Here is a 20,628-nt window from a genome sequence, read left to right as displayed (position 1 = left end):
TGACTTTTCAATGCGTCTTATCGCTGTAAACACTACACATATATGTGTATACACATTACGCGTGCGATAAGCGACGTCGACACTTTTCAGCGAATCTAATTCGCAAGTCAATCGTATAGAAAATGCGGACGGAAAAAATGAATATATTCTGCGCTCAAAAACAAGCCAATTTAAAATATACATATAATATACATGTAATGCAATGAAATAAAATATAATATAGTTGAGTTACATATAAATCTTCAGAGATTGATTAACTATTTCGATAATATTGTCCATATCGTAATGAATATTAAATATTTTGTTCCTAACGTTGCGTTTGTTCAATAATTGTTTCTAAAATTCTCTTTATTTTTTTGAATATTTTATAAAAAATTATAACAATTGAACTTATGATTGAATCCTTCAGTGTTTCGAGTATATCTGAAAAGATTATTATAATCGAAATTCTCGAAATAGATCGATATTTTTTTGTAGAAATCAGATAATGTAATCAAATAAAAGATATAGTTTGAAATTAGATATAAACTTTAAATGGATATAAATTTTAGAATAATCTCGAATAAAAATAAAATCGAAATGAGAAATAAACGTCAAGAAATATTAATTATATAAATAAGTATAAATAATTTCGCGATCGAAAGAATTTCGAGACGGAAAATGATCGCTTATACGATCTATGCCGTTTGTTTAAATTATAACATATTGTTTTTCTTTGCATTTATAGCCCGAAAAGCCCACCGAACAGCCCAAACACAGAACTCTCGACCGAAGATGAACTCAAAGGCGTGTATATAAATTACAACTACAACAAGGTCAGTTTTTCTTAATCGATTCTTTACTGCGTACTTTCTATGCGATTCGACGTGCCTATAGAAAAAATATATGCTCATTTACTCGTGTGTGTGCATAACTATGTATATTTATTCTCATTATGCCATATGCATTATGGTCATAAGTCATAACTGCCATAAGCATCACGAGTATATTTAGATCGCGATTGAATTTTTTGTGAGAAAATTTTTATTCCATTGATATTGCTTCGTGCACGTTTTATCTTTACGTTATTTTTTTATCTTTTGACAAGATCGAACATTCCGCATTGTGCAATTATATTATTATGCAGTTATGTTCTCAACGAAACGAGGACAAAGTTTCAACTTATAAAGTTAACAGAGAGAGATGTTTAACTAAAAGATTACAGTCGGTCTTGAAGCAATAGCACTGTGCCGCTTGTCACACACTTCCCATCAAGTTCTCTCCACAGAATGAGTGTCATTTAAATATCTAATTTGTACAATAGTTCCTCCTGCAACGCATAATTGTCGATTCACAAAATAATGAATATTTATTTCTCAATTAATTTATGTTACTAATTACTTTTAAATTGCTTTATATTACTTTTTAAAATTATAAACTGAGTAACAATTTTGCACAGATAAAAAAAATTTCCTCCTTTTCTTATCATAACGAGAATAATATTCACTACTTTCTCGAATTTACTATTAGAGGGCTTGAGAGAAAAGAAAACAATGCGCGGGTAATATCGATTGACTTAACACCCCTCCCAACTCACGCGATATTATATACCACTATATTCGACTATAGCACTGATGCGCAACTGGTTTTATCGAACGGTCCGTTTCTTCTGTACAAGATCTCCGGATCACTGACTCCATTAGTGCCGTGCCCTTTTTAGCAGTCGCGAATTGCCATGTGTGTTGGATAACACAAAAGTTGCATGCGCTGTTAAAATTTATTTCTCTCTTTCTCTCTTCCCTTTGCCGTGTCCCAATTACACGAGAACGAATCAAATCCGTTATGGTTATGGCATATATACTTTCGACAGCTTTTATCTGATCCCGACTTTCGATATTACGCAATGTGGCTCTGAAGAATTATATTTTCCGTTTATAGAACGCGGAGATAATTACACATTAAGAATTAATAAATTTATTTTATAATATAATATAAATTTTTTTAAAAACCATTTCTTATTTTATTGAATTATTTTCTCTTTAATCCGAGGCTATATTTAAATTTTAATTTAAATTCCTTTTTTATATATTCTACATCTATTATAATATATGAATTTATAATTCAAGTAAATTTTATTTTGACTTGTTAGGAATGTATATTGTGCATATATGTATATGCATCTTATACATTCCTAACAAGTCAAAATAAAATTTACTTGAATTATAAATTAGATAAAATTTATTTGCGGATTCACGACGCCACGTTTAATCGATTTTTGTGTGATTCAATGCGTATATAAAATAAAAGGCAACGTGTTCGCGTGAACGCAGATAGCGAGAGCGTTGCATATCAAATAAATGCGGTATCTTCGCATTATGTGTACAGCCGTTTGTGGAATCGCACCTGTGAGAACCGCGAGTTGAAACAATTTGCATGCAAATGCGACGTTATCCCATAACCATTCATATACGGTAAGTCGATGTGAGTTTTGACGATGCAGCATTTTCGCTGCGTATTCACTCATGTCGGCCTGCGATATATGTATAATTATCGAAATCTCTTTCTCTCTCACTCACGATTTCTCGAGAGATATCGTAAGATCATACGATAACACCCCTGCCATTGTTTCTTCGCGATTGCGACGTCTTTCGCAGCATCTATACATGCTGCATGTATAGATAAATAAATCAGACACTAATTTTCGAGAAATCTCGACCTGGTAACTTGTTTGATCTACTTTTCAATAAATTGGAAAATTTAGTCTCAAAGTCGAGACGATGAAATTTAGATTAATTCTCACACATTCATAAAAGAGCAAATTAGAGCAGCGAACTTTCCCAGATGAAATTGCAATAGATTTTTCTTTCAGCGAAAAATCCCGGAATAATATAATTTTATGATTTCCATAGAATTATAATTTTTTATATCAGACAAGTTGAAGGACATGTCCGATAAGCTTGATAATTTTGTGTGAAATCACACGACGCTTATTTTGAAGAGAAACATTCTTCACACATAAACGCATAATTTTTTTAATTACACTTTACATTGCGCTTGTAAACATATTTTCTTCGTGGCCTTTGTAATATAAATACGTTTCCGGATAGTCTTTTGTCTTTAGAAGTGTGATAATCAGTGCAAAGCCTCTTGTTTGCACATTTTATCGCGGAAAACAGACATCGTTATCGTGATATCGAGATTAGCAATTTCATGAAACGATACGTAACACCTTCGCGCAAAGTCATACGATTCGAGATATTATTGATAAAGCTGGATGCGCTTTATTATTTTCTCCGAGATAGGCGAAAATAGAGCATCTTTGTCGCCAAACAAAGACTAACTGTATCGCGAAGTATGACTAACCGATACTAACACGATAATAAGTGGATGCGACGTGGACGTCGTATAAGGTTTTTCCATGAGTCATTCGCCGTATTTTTTAACACGTGTCGTCGCTTTGTGTATTGGTACACAAAAGGACGATCGTACGAATTGTAAAGCGTGAGTTGTCATGCAATAATCTCCCGCGTTTAATATTTTTATTGATTTTTTATTCGCGGCATGTATTAATTTCCCGCGTAATTTTTTTCAAATTTATCTTTTTGTGTATAAGAAAATTGTCTGAAGATTTATTAAATAATTTAATTATCATTGTTGTTTTATATATATGCTTATATTAAAAATACAGTATTTGAGTAAATATTTGTGAATTACAAGTGTGCATATTTTTGCACTTACATTTTTGTTTCCACGAAAAGAGAGAAGCTATAGATGATATATCGTGTGTTTACAACTACTTAGAAGAATGGCGTATTTAGGAGGACAATTTTAGAAAGGACCTATTTATATAATCGAAAACTTTATCTAAAAACATCTAGATATTATCTATGAACAAGTTTATAAACAAGTTTAAAAACAAGAGATCAAATCTAGAAAACAAACATATTCGTATATGTATTTATCTTACGAGATCTCTGCATCACTCTCTTCCTCTCTTTTTCTCGTTTTAAATTGTGTAACATGGAATGCTTGTTAACGAATACCGCTTCCCACTTTCTTTCTCCTTTCGCGCATTAATTACTTCACAATACCATGAAAATAGTTAGGGAAACGCTGCATTTTTACTGTCTCATCGTTTTCCAACTTTCATCATGTCGGTAACCTGCAATTTACTTTCTTTCAGTTAAAAAAGAGCTGTAAAAAAATTCTAATTAAATGTGTAATAAAGATAAATCGGAAAAATCTAATAAAATATTGCGAAAATTGTACATAAAATGCAGATTAAAATTCATTGTTATATCAATTAAAATGATCGTGCCATTATCGAAAATCGCGGTTCGTTCCTTCGTGATTTCGTCAGTGAAAATCGTAAGATCATCAACACACGCAACAGTGATCACGTGATCTCTTAAACCGATCGATGCATAATCCCGTTCTTTTGCTCTTCTTCTGGTATCGCTCGCAAACCGGTTGTTACATTCGAAGTAAACGTTGTATCGCGCGATCGTGTTAAATCCGCGAACCGGTTAAGGAATTTCGCGTAATTTTGTGGATTAACTTTTATACATTTTATATTTCAATTATCAAACTATGTAATAGTAGTAACGTTCCGACGCGAGATTATATTTCCCTGATTATTCGAAATATGCGTGATTATACATCGACTATAAAAAAATAGAAAGAAGATAATTGACATGAATTACGATTTACGATCGGAGTCTTATTATCGTGATTATTTTTAGACACGCAAAGTAAACGAACGATTGGATTCTTTAATATTTATTTCAATCTTTCTTCACAATTTCTTTCTGCGCAATACTATGGTGAAAGAAATAAATACACCGAGACAATTTTATCATAGAATTTACCCCGAAAATCATGATAATCGTGGGACAATATGGCATGGAAAAAATTTTATGAGAATTTCTCTGATTAATATTTATCACAACAAAAATAATAATATCTATCACAGTAAAATATAAAACATGTTTGATTAATTTTAATTTTACTAAACTGCATAGTAAACTTAATTAAACATGTTTTATATTTTATTATAATAGATATTATTTTTATTGTGATAAATATTAATCAAAGAAATTCTCATAAAATTTTTTTCATATTATCCCACGATTACCATGATTTTCAGGATAAATTCTAAGAGAAAATTCTCTCTGTGTAATATTTTTGCCATTTTATTTGTTCAATTATTATATCACTCTGACGTACGATTTTTTTTGTTAGTGATATAAAATGATACTTGCGGGTGTAGAAAAATAGTAGTTTCTTACGAAACGCTCTTCAAACGGAGAGAAAGCGACTGTCTAATTATCTAATCGGTAATGTCTTTTCGTGGCATTGTGTCGCTATGATGTAAGAAACTTTATTAACAAACGTCAGTAATGACAGAGGGGCGTTTAATCGAGATACGATGTCGCGACACACCACGTACCATTGAACGATGTGGCATTGAAGATCGACTTAATCAAAACAGCGCAGCGTCGCGAGTCACGTCAGTTTTAAAGTGTCACCGTTGGATCAGCTGATTGCTCCGTCACGTCGTCGCGCATTGCGTGCGAATTTTTGCGACGGAGAAACGCGACACGTATCTTTTTCTTACGTTTCAACCGGTGCAATATATCGGATGTCGCACGTTTTCGAAATGTCGTGTTCTTGGGAGGTACCTAGTTTATTTATATTTTTCATCGCGACTGCGCATGGTGCAGTCTGGTGCAGTCTGGTGCTTAATATGCTACATTCGGAACGGCATCGCGGAACACGTTCCTACTCGATGCAGCTGACTGTTGCGAGTGAACGTACGAAAGGATTCGCGATAGCGGAACAAGGGCATACTGTGTTGCGTGTTTTAACACGATGTTTAATTAGACAGGAAACATCGTGATCTCTGTTTTTTGCTACATCGCGCGATTGAGTTGAAATTTCGAAAAGAAATTTCGTTTTTCTTCGACACAATTATCTGTTATACTTTGCATTTTGTATACATATATGTTTTGAATATGTAATATATTAATATATTCTTGATAAAAATTAAAAAATAATTTATGATATATGTACGTATTGACTGCAATAACGCACGAATTTACTGTCAAATTTAATTGCGTTAATAAATGTGTGCATGACGTTGAATTATTTTTCAGAAAATTTTAAGTTATCAACATTATTCCTTATATGAAAATTAATATAATTATCAATTATGTGAAACAATCACAAATTTCTGCTTGAGAAAATTTCTCTCCCTAATTCATCCGGGAAGTAATTAGCTTCAGGAACAAACCATGTATATGGTTTCATCTATGAGTCGCGATCATGAAGTAACCGCGATTCCGCGATCATTGCACTCGCGCGGTCGAGGATTTTCTTGGAGTATTCTCTTTCTTTCTCTCCAGAGATTAAATCTCGTCTAGAAAAAAATTTCATTTATTTCGGATTAAAAAATTTTTTTTTTTTCGTTTTATATTACTTTATAAGTAATATAAAACGAATAAAAAAAAATTAATTACGAAAAACGACTCTACCAACAAACACAGAGACTTTCGCAAACAATTTTCGATTTGAGTCGGGAAATCTACAATCGAGGGAAAGTAATGTTATAAGTAGTTAACTCTTTGCGCGCGGGGACAACAACTCTTATACGGTATTGTTAATGAGCCGTCGCGTCGCAAACGTTTCACGGCTATTGCGCGCTTCCGACATGAGAAAAAAAAACGAGACCTAGAGAGGAGAGGCATATTATTCTCGAGAACGTCGTAGTATCGACTGGCCAATCGTCGATCGTGTCGAGCTCACGCCATGCACGACGTCGGCGCCGTCGTGCGAATCCATTCTCCTTTCGGATGTTGAGCCAACATATTCGATCCATTAACGCGACGACGGAATTGAATTTTCTCTGTAAAGAGAAAAAAAATCGACAGCGTAATTAGTGCGAGAGGCGTGCTCTCTTTTTTTCGCAGGAAATGTTCGAATTGGATCGATCGAGCCTTTAAAATTAAATTTCCCTCGATTACGTTCTCGCGTGGGTGAAGAGAAATATCCATAGGGGTAAATTCGAATCGGCACATTTTTTTCGGTCTGTGTGTTGCAATCACAAAAAGAATAAAATACTAGAACGCATATTTTTGGAAAATTACATCTTTGACAAGTCTGGCGATTATTTATTTAGAGTGATATTATTATTGGATTAAGCAAGAGGCAAATAAATAGAGAGAATAGGATAAGGGTATAAACAGAAGGACTACGACTTATTCAGGATTAGCCGGATTACTCTAATCCAGCACATCTGGTTTTTCACATCTGTGTTTCTTCCTCTTTTTGTTACCTGACTGGAAGCTTGTGTCTACCTGTATTTTCTCGAACATTAGAAGAATTATATGATGTAATGATATAAATAATAATATCAGTAAATATAAAAAAATATTAATGTTGATAAATTAGAAAATAAAAACAGAAAAATGTTTTCAGACAAAAATGTTTACATCGGTTTACATCATATTCGATAGAACCGATTGTCAAAATGTATACCACTCACATCGCGCATTTGTTTAAACTTTATATCACACCACACCTTGATATTTTTTATCACCGTTGTCTTAACGACATGTGCGATCCGAAAGATCCAAGGAAGATGATGAGAAGGAAAACGCAGTTGTAAAAGTTATTTATAACGGCGACGAACGCGTGGCTTTTCACGATTGACCGACAGCGACGAGACGCTTATAATCGAGAAAATACTGGTGCATATAGATGAAAGAAATCAACAGTGTATTTGAGAAAAAAAAAAATTCCCGATTCAGCGATTTGGCGCCGATATTTTTCTCATCTTCGTAGATGGGCGGAATTTATGTATAAAATAAAAATCTCCAATTGAAATTTATTTTAATTGATATTGGATCAAGAAAAATTTATGCACAATTAATCAGTTTCAATTAAATTTCCTTCAAACTGGCATTTTACTATATGATTCTTTCCAGCCCGTTAGAATTTAAGTTTGTATTTTACATTGAAAGTCTTATTAAAAAATTCTTTACACGCGCGAATATGCATATCGACCGTTTTTCACAAAATTGCATCGCAGTTGCGTGTACAGTTACTCGACATATTGTTGCACGAAAAGCAAGCGCCGTTTTTTTACGCGCTAGTTATGAGTCGCGATAAAACTTTGAATTAAGTGCACGTGCATAAACTGTACAGAGAATTTTCTTTTAGAATTTACCCTGAAAATCATGGTAATCGAGGGACAATATGCGGTATAGAAAGAATTTTATGAGAATTTCTTTGATTAATATTTATTACAATAAAAATAATATTTATCACAATAAAATATAAAATGTGTTTGATTAATTTTACTATGCAATTTAGTAAAATTAATCAAACATATTTTATATTTTATTGTGATAGATATTATTATTTTTTATTGTGGTAAATATTAATCAGAGAAATTCTCATAAAATTCTTTCTATATCATATTGTCTCACGATTACCATGAATTTCAGGGTAAATTCTATAAGAGAAAATTCTCTCAGTGTATAGTTATTTTGTAATTATTATTTTTATAATTATCTTAATTTTATATATCAATTCTATAATTATTAATTGATCTCATATACTGTGTATTCTTCTCAAAGAGACAATAGAATATAATAACATCGCTAATAACGTGATATGTAGACATGCGCGTTTGAAATAAATATCGTCCTTCGATACGTACGATTATTGAGTTATCTTTGCGAGTTTATCGATTTTACCTGATAAAACTGACCTCATAAAATGAGGTGACATTGTTTTCTCGATATTTCTGTGTGCGTTCCCGATTGGAATGCGATTGAAAGTAATACGGTGAACGCAAGGAATTCGTGTGCGCGATCTGTTCTTTCATGTTCGCCATCCTCCTGTTTACTTATCATTGTCTTTTGACTGATAATTTGGCGAATGATGATTCTCGTAAAGCTACAAATCATGTCGTGATAACATGCGTTTGCACGCATAATCTTTGCATTGATTGATAGCTCCGTGAATCATTTCGAGGGATTAAGCTTTATCTTAAAAATGCCAGTGCTTTTTACAACTGTAAATACTGCCATTCAGATATTGCAGCAGAAAAAATAAAATGTGTAAAAATGTTGTAAACTCATTGTCAAAAATATTTTGAAACTATATAATACTTCACGGAAAAAAATTAGCTACCATAGCTAAATTTTAGCTGTCCCTGTAATACACATGAAATTTAGTTATTATGCATAAATTTTAGCTATGATAGCTATAGAATTTTTTAGCTATAGAATTCTCCGTTAAACTATAGCTAAAAAATATTAGTAACCATAGCTAAAATTTAGGCATGATAACTCAGGTGCAATATAGGGATAGCTAAAATTTAGCTATGGTAGCTAATTTCTTTTCCGTGTTGTGGAATATATGATACAATAAGCACAAAAATATTCTCCCTTTTTTACATTATAGCAAAATGAAAGAATGAATTTTTAAACAACTTTTTCTGATCAATTTATATTTAAATTAATATTTATTACTTTTTAATGGATATCTCGATTACGGTAATTGATATAAATTTTTATTGATGATGGAATTGCGGAACGTTTTTTAAATATGAATTATATTATCGTTTAATGATTGACAAGTAATGCAAAAAATATGTATTGCTAAATATTATCCAAATAAAGAAACCGGTTATATATAGTCGTCGTTGTTAAGAAGATTGTGGGCTTATCTGGATAATGGTCAGGTCATTTGTCTTTTATATAATAAATATATATCGTAACCAACAGTTTCGAGACGATCTTTCGAAGAAGTACATAAGATGATAGCAATACAAAGCCCAACTTTGTACATGTCAAATGCTGATTTAATTCGAGAAAATATCAGTATCAAGCTTCCATTTTTTTTCTCGTTATTTAATTTCCTTTATCACCAACACGCGCAGCAGTTTCTGTTTCTTAATGTTATAAGAGAAGAATTAATGTAATTGGCCGATTAGAATATCGCAAAACGGAGACAAGGGAAGTATTTTAATTTTGCTATCGACACATTTGTATATATGCCACCCACACATTAAACATTGCTACTATTTTTAATGCATTCTGTATAGCTACGTATATAGTGGTTTATAAAGTTATCTATATATGTACATATTCTTGTACTCTATATATTGCGTATTAAATCGATGACCCAGTTCAAAAGAGAAGCAACTAAAAATGTTCTATTTTAGGAGAAGAAAATCTATTTTAGGAGAAGAAAAACCTGCCAGAGAAATTTAAATTCCCCTGAGAGTTTTCGAAAGGTTTACTTTTGCGTCAGAGAGTTCTTTGCTTCTTTTTACATTTACAGCATCAATTTACACTTTCCTGAGCTATCGCAAAACATTGTTGTTTACTGTACGACGCATACGTTTCCTTGATGCGCAAAGTATCACGAAGTATCTGCGCATATCGGATCCGATATACTACGACACACTCTCGGTGTGCACCGTTGGCGGAACGCCAAAGGTCATCCTTGAACATTCACTTTTCCACGCGACGCGATCGCCATTCATATAGAGGCATGCCTTGTCGCACTTCTGTTCTGCCTTGCACCGTCGACTTCCTCTCCTCTCCGATTAATTTGTAATCTGTTATTCTTGTTTTTTTGCCGTGCGAGACGATAGCAGCGAAGCGAAGCGAAACATTCTCCGTCGATCGCTACGAAATAGCTTAACGAAATATGAATTTGCTTCGCAGGAAGGCGAACTTCTAGAAAAGAACACGGATTGGATCTACGAATGGAGCTCGCGACCGGACCAGGCGCCGCCAAAGTATGAGATTCTCCATTTGACAGTTAATTTAGATGTCTTTGTGTGAAAATAAATATCTTTTTTATGCTTTTCGCATTATTAATTATCACTATGATTAAAATTGCTATTGATTCTTTTTAGCAAATTGCTGTTACATTGAGTCTATAATATACATATAAGTAACTTGAGAAAGGAAATATTAAAAGTTAGCATGCTAATTTTTAATTGTGTCATACTCTAAAGTAAATTACGTTGTACATTTGTAAAGGAAATCTTGCCACGCGTCCGCAGTCACCTCGATGGTCTTCCTTATCGTTTTACAGAGACTGGAAATTTAAGCATCCCTTGGGCAGTAAGAGGAAAACATACAGCATCCGCACCGCAAAGGTTGGCAAAAATGGATTATTTTCCAAGGAGGTCATTTACACCCTATTCTTTACGAATCTTTTGTCTCTGCTCATTGGGACCGGTCTAGGGTAAAGTTACTTGTAACATGCTTGAAACTCATGTTATGTTAATTGCCACACGCTCTTGTATTGCCTGAAACGCTAATTAGGCTCGCTGACTTCTGTTGTAGCGTTTTGCTCACTAGGCGGAGCTTGATGATGTCCCGCGTCGCCATTGAGTGAAGAGCATGGTTTGTCAGCATCAGGATTTGGTCACGGTTGAATCTGACACGGAAGGGAAGGCTAGAGATGCAAGAAAGACTGAACAAGTCGGTGGGCGATCGAGCCTAAAAACATACATGCAGCACATAATTCGATTGTCCCGATTTATAATATTAGCACTTTGTATTATAAAAATTATGTAATATTGTTATCGACGAAAAATTCCTAAGTTTCGAATCGAAGACCTCAAAAATGTATTATATATATGTGATATATAATAGCATTCTTCATTCAAAACTGAGGAATTTTTTCGCCGGTGAAAATATTACATAATCTTTGCTTATTAATTAAATAATCCCATAAAAGAAGTTAAAAGGATGATTTTTAACGTGTACATTTTGAAGAAGCTAGAATTTGTATGGAAACGTTTTGCGAATGTGTGATATGTATATGTGCTACATTTTTCAGTAAAAGAAATTTGCGACGATATGATGCTTTCGAAGATCGATTTTGTACTTTAGATGAGGAAATGGACGGAGATAGTAGTAATCACTAACTTATCGAAAATATGCACAAATGAATTTCGCGGAATAATCTTTTTGAGTTTCAATTAGAAATGAGTATCGATTAAATGTGACAGATTGAAAAAAAAATATGTCACTCGTATTAGTGATTTAGGTAAGTCACATTTGGATATTTAGATAAAGCTAAATACATGTTAGAAATTGTGCATACATTTTTATTTGCAAAATCAGCAACGCAATTCCTGTTACGTGAATTGACAGATTTTCTTTCCATATTCTTAGGTAAGTTGTGCGTTTAATTTAATTTACAATAATGATATTCAACATACTTTTTATAAGCAATTATTTTGTAATATTGTATGTATATTGTCATACGCATAATAATAATCGTATTCCGTATATAATAGTTGGCGTTTTAGTGTTGTGTGGATATTCGATTCTCTTTCCATCGATATATTTTTTCGAAGCTGTTTCTCTTTGCTAAAATTAAAGTTTTAATTATGGATAATTTATACATAAGAACACTACAAAGAATAAAGGGTTTTTTAAGTTCATACTTGTGATGAAGTATTCAATTTTCATAGATAATTTGCATAAATTATTTTTTTTTTTAATTGTGTCCTAATCTCTGTTCTGTTTTGTATGTAAAATCTCATTTGACTCTCAAAAATCGAATTTGAAATGACAGAAATTGAACTCTAGACAATTTCAGTGCTATATATAAATAGCACACAAACTAAAAATGGAATTAACCTTTTTCTTTCACAATTATGCAATATATTGAAATAATGTTGCAAATGTATCACGAAAAATGTATCGAACAAACTTTTTTATGTCGGACGATGAGTCGATCGACGAGAAGCACGAAAGAAATATAAAAGTTTTTGTGCGAATTCTACCACTCGAGAAACCGTGCGATTCTTGCGCAAAGATCAGTACGGAAAATAAGGTTTGATAAAGAGATTGTAAATCTCTTTATTGTTAAATCAAGATATTACGAACTTTTTTAGATATTCGATTTCTAAGCAAAGAAAAAACGCGAAAACAATTTTTCAGCATTATAATATTAATGTGTATCACTGTCTATTTTTTGAGATTTATACATTTATTATCAGATATATTTTTATTATTATTTATGAAAATATCTCACAATTTAACATATCGATACGTTCTATTAATTAATACGTTATATCATTTAGATAATATACGTGAGATGTTTACAACATATGCAACGAAACCGATTGTCGACGAGCTCACATCCCGTTTATTGGGTTTTTCGGACTGATGGGATATTTCACGAGACATCCCAAGACAAAGTGTATCGCGCTACCACAAAAGATCTCGTAGAAAAGTATGAATTGATAGTTGAAGTCGATAATAGTGACATTTCCTATTGCATCGGGATGATATGATTAGTATTGTTCAATATATTGGTAACAAATTAAATTACGTTAAATTAAAACATTAAATTTGATATTATTAAATTTAAAAATCTAAATTTTATTAGAATTAATTACAATCGAAAAGTTTTTCTATTATATATCTTTACTAAAAGATTTTCCTCATCATCTTTATTAATGTCAAACTTAATCAATTTTCATTATAATATAACTTCTGCATATGCTATTAATATTATCATATAGTATATTATGTGCCGTACATATTAACGTATACATAAAATAGAAATAATTAATTTAATTTAATCATATTGTTATATTATTAAACATATTGTGTAATATTACTAATTAATTGTAAAATAATTTAATAACGTTGTGTATCAAATTATTATTAATAATGTTACAAATGATAATGTCAACATTTGAATTAGCAGAAATTAATAGAAATTTATCAAGTTTCCCATCAATAAAATTGATAGAAAAATCTTTTAAGATAATAAAAAAATTTCTTCGATTGTAATTAATTAGAAATTTCAAATCAAGAATTAGTGGTTTCGTATTTTTAAAAATAAAATCTACTGAAAAAATATATAGTAATATTCGATGAAATAATAGTTAAAAAAAATATCTGACAAAATACGTAAAACGCCGTATAATGTATTGTATATAAAAATAAATAAAATTTATATAATATATACATATAATACGGAAATAATTTAAGAGTTTTAGGTGGCATAAATTGCGTATTGATCGGTTACGGACAAACCGGATCTGGAAAGAGTTTTACGATCGGCGGTTTTAGGAATAATTGGGAAGTACGTTTTTAGAATATTACTTATTATTCAAGCTTTTGATAAATTTTAATTATTTTGCTTTTAGCATAGAGGAATAATTCCGCGATTTTTGTCTGATATTTTCGCGGAGAGAGCGAACCGAAAAAAAATTAGCGACATACGCTATCGTTTAAGTTTTGTCGAATTGAGAGGTAAAGATGTAATCGATCTTCTCACAACGCGAAAACGCAAAATAGTCAACATTAATGAGCGCAATCCCTTCAAGGTATCATCAATTACCAAAAATTTCAAATTTTTATCTTTCGAAAAAAAGTTATGATAAAGATAATTATTTGAATAATTATTTCACATACTTTTCTGGAATTTTTTTCATAATTTTCTAGAATTCTTACATTTATCTAAACGTTTAATTTTGACAATATCTAATGTAAAAACACAATGGATTTAAGATTTAAGAGATAATACAATAAGAAATGCAAGTGATGCAGATACAATATAAACATACAGATTATGATTAACGGTGTGATGATTCCAGAATATAACTATAGTGGATGTAGAGAATGAAGATGAGACTTTAAGAAAAGTGCTCGAAGGAGAAACTAGAAGATCGATTATCAAAAGCACAATGTACCCAGTATCACATTTAGGTGCAGCTGTGATTACTTTTCACGTTTCAAATACGAGTCTGATAAAATCACAAGCCATTGTAGCGACAGCTAAAGTAACTTCAATTTTAAATTCTCATCTTTAAAAGATAATTGAAAATTCTCGTATCTCTAAATGTTTTTATAATATCATTTTTAAATTCCTAAAGAGAAAGAATTTTTTATGGAAATATTAATACGTCTAAAAAACGATACATTTTTTAATATTTGTGAAATAAATTTACCGTATAAATATAATTGAGATTAGAAAAAACTTGAATATATAACATGTTTAACTATTTTAAATAACGTGATGAAATCAAGAAAATCGCAGAGATTCTAATATTTTGAAAAAAATAAATTATTTTTATCTCTCGATATTAGATACACATTGTAGAGATGGCTGGAATTGGTACGGTAGGGAGTCCATCAAATTGCTGGAAAACAGCGATGGACTTGGGTATGGCGAATTTAATGAGAACACAGCTGGAACAATACTTTGTGTATCTCAGAAAACAAAGTGCGTGCATGTATACTGTAATTCGCTCGAATAATTTGCTGAAATTGTTGAGAGATGCACTCAACGTCACATCCGTTATTCGGTAACCATAAGGAATAAATATTTGAAATAGCACAAATTATAATTTAGACAGAACTTAATTAGCTTAATGACTAATATACTATTAAATTCAACATTTTTTCCGATCAAAATATATAATTTGGCTCCAAAATTTAACATGACATATTGATCGACATATGACGTATTGATTAATTAAAAGCTAGACATCTCATTCGTCAGCTTCGTGTCTCACGTACGCATCACGAGAGAAGATCTCGATGTTACTCTGTCAACCATGCGATTAAGTGCTAAAATTGCCAAATTGAAACCGATCAAAACGATACGGCACATTCAGCCGCAGACGGAGCTAATCGTGCAACGGTTGCGAGAAGAAGTGAATGCACTTAAGAAGGAACTAGAATTGAACGATATGTTTTTACATCAGGAAGCACTGATGAACATCTCGAAATTAAGGGCCGAGCAGATTAATCGAGACATTATAAATTTTTTTATGGGTTCCGTTTCAGAGTTGACGCTCTTTAACGTCACCCAGGCACGACTGTTGATGAAAATCGTCAAACAGTTATTCGACAAGTTTGTTTTCTTAATGTGTTTTGCAAATTATTTTTTAAATTTAAACCTATATATCTTAGTTACTTGATAATGAGGAGTTTTTACTTGGTAATAAAAAATTGACGAAAAACTGCAATTTTCTTGTAATTATCTTGTATGTCTTTGATTTGTTTTTAATGTGATTTTTATTGTATTTTTTGCAATTAATATCATTAGTATAAGAAAGAATCAATGTAATGATCGTAAAATGATAAAAGTTTCAATCGTTCCTTAAATATTCCAGATTAATTGTGAAAGAAGTTGAAACCGAGCAGTTAAAGGAAGTGTATGAAAATGCTATAAATGCACTGACACAAGTAAACGATACTTTACCTACATAGTTGTTGAAAGTATTTTAACTATGTGTCACAAAATATCCATATATATTTGCTATCAATTTGATGCGTATAATTTACGATTCTTATATTCAATTTTCTCTTGTTAATATTTTCTTTGTCTCTTTTCTCATGTGCTGACACAAAGATAATCGGTCAAATAAAATAAATCATTTAATTAACGATTCTTCTTTATATTGCACTCTTGAATATTATGTATTGAATTATGGTAGAAAATTGCGATTCGCATCACATTCGTGAAAAGTTGTTAAATAAAAAAATGTCAAATAATATCAACAAAAACTTTGGGGATTTCAAAGAAATATAACATTATTAACATTGATATCAATTACAAAATCAATTGCAAATAATCATAGCGTCATAATTATTTGACTGCAACTTTCGATAATCGACAATAAAGGCGGATTTTGGAAAAATCGACAATAAAACTTATAACTTTCGTGTTATGTGTATCAGTTTTATTTGCACGGATTCTATCATAGAATCACATTTATCGAGCGATGTTGAACAGTAAAACGTGCGTTTTGTATTTTTGATAAATAAACACGATTTAAATAAGTAAATATTTCAGGTCAGTCCGGATGATACGCACAAAAAGATTATTTCGTTATTATTTCTTTTTTGATTGTTTAATTTCTGATTCGTGTTTTCGTGTTTCATCCTCGTGTCGCGTTTCGTTGGTAATCACTTTGCATTTCTTCAGCTTCGCAACAAATACACACACACACACACACATCATGGTTTTTGCTTTATGGAACAAGAAAAAAACGGAGGACGCGCTTAAAGAATCGAGACAAGTTATATTTAATCTGCAATGGTTTGTGTCATCATTTAATATTCATGCTGTTACAAACATTTAATTGTTCATATTCGAATAAATTTCGCGTAAATTTATTTCAAACGAATTATAATTTACGAAAATATTTTATGATTAAATTAATGTTGTGCAATTAATAAAAATAATGAATTATAATTAAATTTGTCAGTTTAGCACATTTTTCATAGTTTAACACGTTCTAACTTCATAAATATGTAATTCTGATTTGTAAAATAATTCTAAATAGTTTTAATAATTATAATATTCAGAATTTAAAACTCTTTAAACATCTATCTAAACGAACTGATATAACCGAATAAAACACAAATCAAATTCAATCAATCTAAGGTTAAACAACTTACACATTTAGCACATGCATGAATTTCATATTTGGAAGATCCCTGAATGACAATATATGTACATATATAAAAAGAAATAAGCTCAATAAATCTGAACTATTTTATATTAATATTGAAAATATTTTAAAATTTATTTTATTGAAATTATTTTCTTTTTATAGAAGCAAAATATCGGATATAAAAGAAATTTTATATGATGAAAATATTGTGATTTCTAGATTTTTCACAATTTACTCGAATTTTGTTACGAAATTTGTGATGCGTGTTTGTCGGCACATTCTATGAAAATTGAAAATTGTTGAATGTTTTATTGTAATATATGCGTTATTAATTATTATTTTATTCAAGCATATTGTGCGAGTTAATCAATGAACAGACTGAAAACGATAAAGTTGTAGAAAGTAGATGTCGCGTAAGTATATCATCAGTTGCAAATAATGACATAGCAAATAGAAGCGTCATGAATATAATAATAATATTCGCAAGTTGTAATTTTTGTTATTCATTATAGTTACGGAAAAAATCAGTAAACAGCCTCGAATATTTTATAAGCAAAGATATAATGTGTGTGGATATGGCAAATAGGTTTCATAAATGGAATCGGAAGAGCCGTACGATGTTTGGATCGCTAATGCAGAATATGGACATTTATACTAGGGTGAATAATCGAAATTGAAATTTGCCTAGAATCTTGCGAGAAATGATGCTCTTAAAAGAAAAAAAATATATAGAAAATTCCGTGAAATTATAATTTTTGAATTCATGGATTATATATATTTTTAAAATCATTAAGAAAATATTGTAACTGCATTTCTGTGTATTTTTGTTCCAATAATTTTCCAATGCTATTTTATATATATTAGTAATGCATTGTGTACTCTAAGCAAGAACAATGTTATAATTCTATGTATATTTATATAATCTCTATATTAATTACGTTATAACTGTAATTGGAAGATGACCCACACACAAAAAAGGGAGCGAAATGTACGCTATTTGTACTTATGATTCATATTTTAGATTTATTTTAGATAAAATTGTATATGTCCTACTTACACACAGCGCTTGGCTTTTATTGCCATTTTTTACTTCGTTTGATTATATTCAGAAGAATCTTTATAATTGTATTATTATAAATCTAATCTGCTTGAAAAGAATTATTATAATACATACTAATGTATTTGTACTAATATTTTATAAACTAATATATTTATATTAATATATTATATTGGTATAAAACTAATATATAATTATTATACAATTTTCTCTTGAAAAGTGACAGTTTGGCAATTGCAATATTTTTTATATGATATTGTGAAATTTTTATCCTGTTTCTCAAATTCTCTGTGAAAGTAAGAATGCAATGTCGACATTTTATTTCATGTGCAGCTGAGAAAGGAGTTTGAAAGGCTAATGTATAATATCGACCAACTTGCTGATAAAAAAAGGATTTATGATAGAAGTTTCATCATTTTTACCGAGAACGATTTGCTTTTTGAAAATGGTGTAGTAAATATGGATACAAAGAACGTACTTGAATTTGAAGAAGACGAGGTAGATGAGTTTTACGGTTGGATGTATCAGGTGGATAAACGCGAGGGTTTGCTGATAGGAATCGAAGCTAAGTTTAATGAGATCCAAGAAACATTCTTCAATATATGTTTTTCGTTGTATCATGAATTAAACGATTATTGCACGGAGTTAAGACAATATCTGTACAACAACAAGCGTGCTCTGAAATTATGCAAATTTTATCGAAAGAAAAATCGAAAGAAAAAAGCGCAGTCTGTATGCTGCAAATACCATTTCTTAAAGCGATTGCTGGAGCGAATTGACAAGGTACGTGCTTTGTTTAATTTATTCGTAGTAAATTTTCAAAAATAAGTATTTTTTTTTTACACTATCAATGCATAAATATTTAAATAAAATATCCTGAGTGTGTGAATTTAAAATATAATTCTTCGTTGCATTTATTTTATAATATATGTTTGATTTTATCTAGCAAGAAAAATACATCGCGAAATATGATGCTGCATATAAGAGAAATAGATGGAATTAACGAAGACATATTTTTCATGTAAAAATTTATATTTGATATTTTGTAAAAAAAATGAAGGAATATATGTATATAGACTTAATTAAACTTTTTGTTAGTGTATATTTATAAGTACTTATAAAACATATTCACTTTTTGCTATTTTTTTGGGACAATGTATAACTGTATTATGTATTTAAAATGCAAAAGAGTAATTTGATAATTTATCTTATTTTCTGTATTTGTAAATTTAATATAATTGTTTAATTTTAATATAATTGTATTAATATTTAATTATTTGATTTATATTAATATTAATTGATTTGTATTAATATAGAAATGTATGATAAATATGTATATAAATGTGTATTTAAATACGTAGGTCGTTCATAAAGTTCGTACCTTTGCTTCTTAGGAAAAGAATGAAGCGGTTGAAACTGTGCATATATTTATTTATTTTACAATCATTGCAAAAATTGACACATTGTCTTTAAAAAAAAATGATATTAAAATTTTATTAAAAATGAATAAAATTTATAAAAATTAATTTTATATTAATTAAATTTATAATTAATAAACTTTTTATAAATTTTATAAATTTGATTAATTTTTAATATTTTTAATATAATTTTTAATTGATACAATGATTGTATTCGACAGATCTTGCATCACTGGGAAAAATGTAATTTTGCAAAATTTATATATAGAAAAAGACTAAATGTGCACAGTTTCAACCACTTTATTCTTTTTCTTATAGGCAAAAGTACGAACTTTATGAACTCGTATATATATTTAAATATGTATTTAACATATATAATTTATATTATAAATATATAAATGATTCATTATAATATATTTAAAGTTTTTCAAATCTTAGTAAATTTCTTTTTGAAAAGATCGTATTTAAAACAACCACACTGATAATATAATTGATTTACTCATTTGATTAGTTTCGCTTAATTAAGTGAAATTATATAATAATAATTAAGCGGTGAAACGTTTGCGCCGATTGACGTAAATAAAGACAAGATGTAATAAATAATTTTTTGTTGTGATAGCTATTGCTATGAAATATAAGTCGCTTATCTCTTTATACAATCGCGTGTAACTCTTGCGTCACAGAGAGAGAGAGAGAGAGATTTAAATTAT

The 20,628-nt window shown here is 30.3% G+C and overlaps 3 protein-coding genes across 4 annotated transcripts in view; all 3 read left to right on the top strand.

Annotated features, from left to right (window-relative positions):
- Positions 1-12,310, top strand: part of Bnip3 (BCL2 interacting protein 3) — a 26,100-nt gene extending 13,790 nt beyond the window's left edge. Inside the window, exons 3-6 of one of the 2 annotated variants that reach the window (XM_083048400.1) lie at positions 728-815; positions 10,722-10,795; positions 11,098-11,250; positions 11,352-12,310. In XM_083048400.1, coding sequence (XP_082904526.1) covers positions 728-815; positions 10,722-10,795; positions 11,098-11,250; positions 11,352-11,403 — 367 coding nt within the window. In that variant the 3' untranslated portion in view covers positions 11,404-12,310. Of the gene's footprint in view, positions 1-727; positions 816-10,721; positions 10,796-11,042; positions 11,251-11,351 lie in introns of those variants that run through there. The other variant, XM_083048471.1, reaches the window with a different exon arrangement.
- On the top strand, positions 11,409-16,253 carry LOC145945415 (kinesin-like protein KIF9). Its single transcript, XM_083054406.1, has 6 exons — positions 11,409-11,489; positions 14,183-14,362; positions 14,633-14,818; positions 15,126-15,343; positions 15,541-15,894; positions 16,157-16,253. Exons 1-6 carry the CDS (start codon positions 11,409-11,411, stop codon positions 16,251-16,253), a joined length of 1,116 nt encoding a protein of 371 aa, XP_082910532.1.
- Positions 12,451-20,628, top strand: LOC145942185 (uncharacterized). The gene is made up of 6 exons (XM_083048693.1): positions 12,451-14,818; positions 16,157-17,085; positions 17,793-17,856; positions 17,956-18,102; positions 18,834-19,283; positions 19,447-20,628. Exons 2-6 carry the CDS (start codon positions 16,850-16,852, stop codon positions 19,501-19,503), a joined length of 954 nt encoding a protein of 317 aa, XP_082904819.1. The 5' UTR covers positions 12,451-14,818; positions 16,157-16,849; the 3' UTR covers positions 19,504-20,628.

Source organism: Prenolepis imparis, unplaced genomic scaffold (assembly GCF_030444845.1).
Source record: "Prenolepis imparis isolate NDT839.2.m4 unplaced genomic scaffold, iyPreImpa1.0 SCAF_1, whole genome shotgun sequence".
Taxonomy (NCBI): domain Eukaryota; kingdom Metazoa; phylum Arthropoda; class Insecta; order Hymenoptera; family Formicidae; genus Prenolepis; species Prenolepis imparis.
This window is presented reverse-complemented; position numbering and strand designations above follow the sequence as displayed.

What these genes read in the sequence shown, in the direction of transcription:
- LOC145945415 (XM_083054406.1), top strand. Translation starts at nt 11,409, where the DNA reads ATGGTTTGTCAGCATCAGGATTTGGTCACGGTTGAATCTGACACGGAA. An exon ending in ATGCAAGAAAGACTGAACAA is followed by an intron (nt 11,490 to 14,182) that starts GTCGGTGGGCGA and finishes TTTTGCTTTTAG; the next exon opens with CATAGAGGAATAATTCCGCG. An exon ending in AACGTCACATCCGTTATTCG is followed by an intron (nt 15,344 to 15,540) that starts GTAACCATAAGG and finishes CTCATTCGTCAG; the next exon opens with CTTCGTGTCTCACGTACGCA.
- LOC145942185 (XM_083048693.1), top strand. Translation starts at nt 16,850, where the DNA reads ATGATACGCACAAAAAGATTATTTCGTTATTATTTCTTTTTTGATTGT. An exon ending in TTGTAGAAAGTAGATGTCGC is followed by an intron (nt 17,857 to 17,955) that starts GTAAGTATATCA and finishes TATTCATTATAG; the next exon opens with TTACGGAAAAAATCAGTAAA. An exon ending in TGCTGGAGCGAATTGACAAG is followed by an intron (nt 19,284 to 19,446) that starts GTACGTGCTTTG and finishes GATTTTATCTAG; the next exon opens with CAAGAAAAATACATCGCGAA.